The sequence below is a fragment of the Loxodonta africana genome, chromosome 7 (assembly GCF_030014295.1).
Source record: "Loxodonta africana isolate mLoxAfr1 chromosome 7, mLoxAfr1.hap2, whole genome shotgun sequence".
NCBI lineage: Eukaryota > Metazoa > Chordata > Mammalia > Proboscidea > Elephantidae > Loxodonta > Loxodonta africana.
In genome coordinates, this window is record NC_087348.1 from 8,471,957 (window position 1) to 8,479,018 (window position 7,062).

General features: G+C 58.4%; 1 protein-coding gene across 1 annotated transcript; it reads left to right on the forward strand.

Annotated features, from left to right (window-relative positions):
• The first annotated feature begins 235 nt into the window (after positions 1 to 235).
• Positions 236 to 6,685, forward strand: SLC29A2 (solute carrier family 29 member 2). Its single transcript, XM_003419567.4, has 10 exons — positions 236 to 437; positions 650 to 789; positions 1,153 to 1,287; positions 1,883 to 1,980; positions 2,226 to 2,310; positions 2,851 to 2,984; positions 3,306 to 3,411; positions 3,516 to 3,601; positions 4,750 to 4,949; positions 5,662 to 6,685. The coding sequence occupies exons 2-10, from the start codon at positions 735 to 737 to the stop codon at positions 5,771 to 5,773; spliced, it is 1,011 nt and encodes a 336-aa protein (XP_003419615.2). The 5' UTR covers positions 236 to 437; positions 650 to 734; the 3' UTR covers positions 5,774 to 6,685.
• The last annotated feature ends 377 nt before the right edge of the window (positions 6,686 to 7,062 follow it).

Genomic DNA, 7,062 nt, shown 5'->3' on the forward strand with positions numbered 1-7,062 from the left:
GGAGAGTGACCCAAAGATGGAGCAGGGCCCGGCGCTGGGACTTCTTTGGGCTTGGGCTCTGTGCCAGATCTCAGCCCTTCAATTCAATGAACACTCATGGAGCTCCGACTGTGTGCCAGCTGCCGTGCACAGTACAATGACAAGGCAGACACGGTCCCGGTCTCCGCAGACATTAACCAAGCCATCACAAGCATGGGGGGGGCCAGCAGGGGAGGTCCTGAGGGCGGGCTGTAGGATGAGGCCTGGGGGGTGACCCAACACCCTCAATCCTGTCAGTACTTCCAGGGACGGCTGGCGGGTGCCAACAGCACAGCCGGGACCCTGAGCACCAACCACACAGGCCCCGCAGATGCCTTCAACTTCAACAACTGGGTGACACTGCTGTCCCAGCTGCCACTGCTGCTCTTCACTCTCCTCAACTCCTTCCTATACCAGCAGTGAGAGGCCTTGACCCTTTGGGTTCCCCTCCCAACCCCTCCTTGCCTCTCCCCTGCTGAGGTAGCTTCACAGGGACCCAGGGAAAGACCTCCCATCCTTCCTCCGCTCTCCCTGCATCCTCCAACCCCCACTGTGCCCAGGCTGACCCTCCTGCCCACCTCCCTTGCCAAGCCTGGGCCTGGTTGACCCCACCCTGCCCCCCTCTGAGCAGCATTCCAGAAGCAGTGCGGATTCTGGGCAGCCTGCTGGCCATCCTGCTACTCTTCACCCTGACGGCGGTGCTGGTCAAAGTGGATATGAGCCCCGGGCCCTTCTTTTCCATCACCATGGCCTCCATCTGGTTCATCAACTGTGAGCACCTCTGCCCCCACCCGCCTCCCCACCCAGGCCCCCGCAGGGCTGCAGCCCAGCTTCCTCCTTGTAACTGAAAGGGCCCCGCCTATCAAAGGAGGGGACAAAGACGGCATCATTGTCACCCATGTCCCTGATGAAGAAACTGAGGCCCAGAGAGAGCAAACGTCACTGGCCCAGGTCCCACAGTGACCTCCAAGCAGGCCACCTGGCTCCCAGCCCCACAGACTTGGGGCTGCTCCACAGAAGATGAGTGGGGGGCATGGTACCCAGAGTCCCTAGGAAAGTTCACCTCGACCAACCTAGCCCTGTATACCCTGGTGCCAACTCCAGGAACCCCTGAGCCCTCCTGTCCCCCCACAGCCTTCAGTGCAGTTCTGCAGGGCAGCCTCTTCGGGCAGCTGGGCACCTTGCCGTCCACCTACAGCACTCTCTTCCTCAGTGGCCAGGGCCTGGCTGGCATCTTTGCCGCCCTCGCCATGCTCCTGTCCATGGCCAGTGAGTGGACTGGGGTGGCTGGAGGGCAGCTCTGAGCTCTGGGGAGGGGAGAGGGCATGCCGGGAGCCAGATGCCTAGTTCCGGGGAGCTGGGGGTTGGGGCTGGGGGTGGGAGCCAAGTTCCTAGGTTCTGCAGGGAGGGAGAAAGACTGGGTAAGAATTGGGTTAGCTTGGCTGATGCTGGCACGTGGCAGCGGCTTGAGGTTGAAGCCAGGGAAGAGGGGTTTGGGATTCCTACAAGCTTGGGTTCAAATCTCAGTTCCACTGCTCAGGCACTTAACCTGTCTGTGCTACAGTTTCCCCACCTACATGATTGTTGTAGCTACTCCCCCTCAGACTGTAATGAGCATACCATATGAGAAAGCTCTTGGCACATAGTAGGTGCTCAACAAAAATGACATAATAGGGAAAAGTGGGAGAAGAGAAGGGCTGGTCTGGAGGCCTGCAAGAGTTCTGAGCTTGTCAGTGGGAAGAGGAGAAGGGGCTGGGAGGGGAATCTGAAGAGCACATTGTGAGATGTGAGAGGGGAGCTGGAGGCCCTGTGGGAGCCCTGGGGACGAGGCCCCTGTCCTCTGCAGCTGACGTTTCTGCCGCAGGTGGCATGGATGCCCAGACCTCCGCCCTGGGGTACTTCATCACACCCTGTGTGGGCATCCTGATGTCTATCATGTGTTACCTGAGCCTGTCCCACCTGGTGAGCCTGCTCAGCCCTGTCAGCCTTGCCATTGGGCTCCAGACCCCACCTCAGAGGATCTCAGATACAGCCCTGAGTCTGAGGCCCCAAGGGAAGCCGGGGGGACAGAGGAGGCCTGAGCCCAGCCCTGATCCCCAAAGGAGTAGGCCACTGGGGGACTCCAGCCTCTAAGTCAGTGGTGTGGGGAGGGATCCAGACACCTGGGCCCAAGCCAGGCAGGGACACTATTTTCCTTCCTTCTGCAGGAGTTTGCCCGCTACTACCTGGCCAAGAAGCCATCCCAAGCCCAAGCTCATGAGCTGGAGACCAAAGCTGAGCTCCTCCAGGCTGGTGAGTCCCAGGATCTCCTGGGGAGCTGGGAGACCCTGAGAAGGCCAGAGCCACCTATCTGGGAAGCATTTCCCCCCATCCCCAACCACAGCCCCAACCCCCAGTAGCCTGTGTGAGCAAGGGAGAGATGTGAAGAGAAGTCAATTGGGTTAAAGTCATCCCTGCTGCCCTTTGGGCCTCAGTTTCCTCCTCTATAAAATGAGGAGGTGGCAGAGCTTGGTGCCTGCAAACTGTGGATCCAAATGCATCTTGGTTTAAATCCTGGCTTCACGACATCCAAGCTGTGTGTCGTTAGGCAAGTCGCTTAACTCCTCTGAGCCCTAGTTTCTTAATTTGTAAAGCGATGACAACGAGGTAGTTCATCTAAGGTGCCTAAGAAATAGTAGCTGTGAATATCTGTCATTAACTATGCCCTCTTTGATCGCACCCTGGCCTGGAGGAGGATCGCTCCTGCTAACCGCTAGGATTACCCCCCACTGGGTCTGGCTGTCAGGAAACCTGGATCCCAAGCTGTGACCCTGCTCTCCGCATTTGCCCCAGATGAGAAGAACGGGATTCCCAACAGCCCCCAGAAGGCAGCCTTGACTCTGGATCTTGACCCAGAAAAGGAGCTAGAGATGGAGCCAGAGGAGCCCCAGAAGCCAGGGAAACCTGTCTTAGTTGTCTTCCAAAAGGTTTGGCTTGGACCTAACCCCACTCCCAACCCTGGACAATAGAGGGCTGCTCCCTTCTGTCCTGCCCATCCTGTCCCTGCCCCAGCCACCACAGGGGCCCAGGGGAGGCCAGCCCTTCCTGAGGATGCCGGCAACAAAAGTGTTAGAATGGAATGGGGCCTTAGAACTCCCATTGTCCGCCCGTCAGTCATGGGGCGCTTTGTGCGTCAGGGACACAGCTAGGCCTGTCTGCTCCTGGGCCAGGGCTGGGTCAGGAGGGCGGGGCTGACCTTGGGCCCCAGGACTGCCCCACCGGCTCACACCCCTGCCTCCGGCTCCCAGATCTGGCTGACAGCGCTGTGCCTTGTGTTGGTCTTCACAGTCACTCTGTCCGTCTTCCCCGCCATCACAGCCATGGTGACCAGCTCCACCAGTCCTGGGAAGTGGAGTGAGTGTTGGGGTACAGAAGAGGCCAGGGTGGGGGAGTGGAGAGGAGAGAGGGAAGAGGGGAGTCGGGAGCAGGATGAGCCACCAGCTCTCTCTCTCTCCCAGGTCAGTTCTTCAACCCCATCTGCTGCTTCCTTCTCTTCAACGTCATGGATTGGCTGGGACGCAGCCTGACCTCTTACTTCCTGTGGGTGAGCACACCCCAGGGTTCTGTGAGGGTCCTAGAGAGTAGTCAGAGATCAGAGGGCATGAAACAGCACAGAAAACTCATTTCCCAACAGCCCAAATAGTCTGGCAATGAAACAGCTGCCCCAGTGGATAATGAGCACCTGGCCCGTGGAGGTATGCAAGCCAAGGCTTGGACTATGAGTGTCTTGAAAGCAGAGGCCACGTCCAAGCAACCTGTGTGTCCCCAACATCCCACCTCAGTTCTCAGAGAATGTTTCCCCACCAAGTGAGGAGCTGGGCAAGATTGCTAGTGCTCGGGTGCGTTTAGCCAAGGTGCTGTTCCTCGGGTGTACAGATGGTTACCATGCTCCACTGCTAACTAAAAGGCTGAAGGTTTCAGTCCACCCAGAGATGCCACGGAAGAAAGGCCTGGTGATCCGGAAAATCACCCATTGAAAACTCTGTGGAGCACAGATCTACTCTGACACACATGGGGTCACTATAAGTTGGAGCCAACTCAATGGCAACTGTTTTTTAAGGAGTCCCTGGGTAGTGAAAAGGGTTAAGCACTTGGCGACTAACCAAAAGGTTGGCTGTTTGAATCCACCCATAGGTGCCTTGGAAGGAAGGCCTGGCAATCTGCTTCTGAAAAACCATTCATTCAAAACCTATGGAGTACAGTTCTACTCTGAAACACATGGGGTTGCCGTGGGGAGTTAGAACTGACTCAGTGGCAACTGGTACGGTTTGGTTTGGCTTGTTCCTTTACCTGGAATCTTCTAAGGAGGCACAACACATGAAACAGATCAAAAAGGAGATTCTTTGAGCCAAGCCGGGGTGGGGCCTGGATACTCAGCTTCCAATCCCACTCAACAGCCCCTTCTGCCCCAAAGGGGTGTGGGAATCCCCAGTGGTGCCCCAAGGAGCCCAGTTTGAAAACCACAGATGCTGTGTAAGACTTCTTCTGGTCCTGCCATGGAGGGAGCACAAGCCAGAGCTCAGGAAGGCCAGGCTGGTCCCTGACTGCTGGTGCCCTTGGTGCGGCCCTGCACTCACGTAGGGCAGGTCTGAGGTGGGGGAAGGGATCTGAGGGTCTGTCCCAGGTGTCCCGAGGTGCCCCTGGAGCAGACACGGCTCCCAGCGCCTGCACTCACCCCAGCCTCTGCCACAGCCGGACAAGAACAGCCGGCTGCTGCCCCTGCTGGTCTGCCTGCGCTTCCTGTTTGTGCCACTCTTCATGCTGTGCCACGTGCCCGAGAGGTCCCGGCTGCCCATCCTCTTCCCCCAGGACGCCTACTTCATCACCTTTATGCTGCTCTTTGCCGTCTCCAACGGCTACCTGGTGTCCCTCACCATGTGCCTGGCGCCCAGGTCTGCAGGATGAGGGGGGCATTGGGCTGGCTCTTGGAGGAGGGACAGGTGGCAGCCTGCAAGGCAGGGGCCCCTCTGCTTCTGGCCCACCCAGCCCTAGCTGTCTCCAGGCCTTGCTGGTGCCACCCATGGGGTCAGGCCTTAACTGCTAAGCTGGCCCAGGTTGGAAGTTGTGGAGAGAAGCACTAGAGTGGGGGTACCTGCCCAGGAAAGTAGCCCAGACATCAGTTCTGGAGCCTTATGGGACCTCTGGCAAGTCAGGACCTCTCTGGGCCTCAGTTTCCCCGTCTGTAAAATAAATGGGTTGGACTGTTGTCTCTTAGGGCCGGTTTAGCTCCAAAATTCTCAGCAAAGGGAGAACTAAGTTTTTGATCAAAAACAGGGTGTTTTCCTTTAAGGGGAATGGAGTTGAGAATCCAGGGAGAGCTGAGGTGATGAGAGGACCAGGCTGGGGACATTTTGTCAAGAGTGGAAGACACAGTGGGACCTAGAATCCTATAATGTTGGACCCCAAGTGCCCTGAGAGGTGTCTTTGTCCAGTGGCCTCATTTACAGATCAGGAAACTGAGGCCCAGAGAGAAGACAAACTAAACGATCTGACACAAGGTGTTGGGCCAGAGCCCAGACCAGCACTCAGGCGGCCTGTCATGAGGAGGGTGGAGGGCGGAGGGCACTGAGGTTTTCCAAGAGCTCCTTCCCCCGTGTGTTCCAGGCAGGTGCTGCTGCATGAGCGGGAGGTGGCCGGCGCCCTCATGACCTTCTTCTTAGCCCTGGGGCTCTCCTGCGGAGCCTCCCTCTCCTTCCTCTTCAAGGCTCTGCTCTGATGGGGCCCCACCCAGGCTCTCCCAGCTGCCCTCTTCCCGTTGCCCCTTCTGGAGCTGAGAGTCAGCCGAGGAGGGGTGGCCATCAGGACTGAGGCCTCTGCTGGGCCGGGGCCCCTGCTGCTGTCATTCCTGGCTGGTGGCTACAACGGTGTCAAGGGGAAGGGTCCACCATAGGTCATCCTGACCCCCACCCAGGACCAGGGCTGACACGCAGAGGGACGGCCTCCACCCAGACGCACAGGAGACCTTATGGACTAGAAGGGCGACGATCAGGGACAATAGGGCCAGGCTGTGCCCTCCTGTCCCCAGGGCTGCACTTGGTCATTATAAGAAACCCACTTGCTCATCTGCAGGGATTAGAGGCTACACGTGGCCTTGCTGAGGGGGTGGTCCCAACCGTGGGCTCATCAGGAGCGGGGGCGCAGAACAGACCTATTCATCCCCTGGGCCTCAGCGGCTTCACGTTCAGGTCATTCTGACCCCAGGGCTGAGCGTGCCAGGAGTGTTGGGGATCCAAGGGCACTTAGAGGACTGGGCTCCAGGCCAAACAGTGTTATCCTTGCCAACTTCACTGTCCCCACTCCCAGAGCCCAGCTGGGCCCACGCGTGTGCACTGCACTTTACAGGTGGCAAAGCTCGTTCACACCCACTCTCTCCCTGGAGCCTCAGTGGGGCCCTTGGCAGGAGCCAGGCAGGGATGGTGCTCCCCCATCGCACAGGGAGAAAACTGAGGTCCAGGGAGGAGGCGTGGGGAAAGCCGGAACGCAGCCTCCACCTCCTCCTTCTTGCAGGTGTTGTTCTCCCTGCCCCTCGCCTGCTCTTTTCCCTGGGGACCCAGGGCACGAGCCCTGAGCACTTACCACCTTTTTGCTCCTCTGACCAGGCTGCTGGGTGAAATAACAACCCTGTTTGTACGAGAATTTCTCTGAGTCTTTATTCCAAAGTGCTTTCAGCTCGGTTGGCCTCAGTGAGCTGGGGGGAGGGGGAGGGCTGATTGTCCCCACTTGACAGATGGGATGACTGAGGCCCTGAGAGGGGCAGGGACTAATGACGGGCAGCCCTGCGCTGGGCCCCCTGGACCACATGATGTCCTTCTCCAGGGGTATTGATTGACTGGCAGGGAGCCCTGTGCTCCTGGGCAGGACATCTGCCCATAGGAGGCTATTGGTGTTCCCTCCATCAGCCCCTAAGCTCTCACTGGTGTCCTCTCGCTGCCCGGTGTTGCTCCTTCTCAGAAACCCAGCCCCAGAGAAGTAACTGGCCTGGATGGGGCTTTGGCAGCCCAGCCA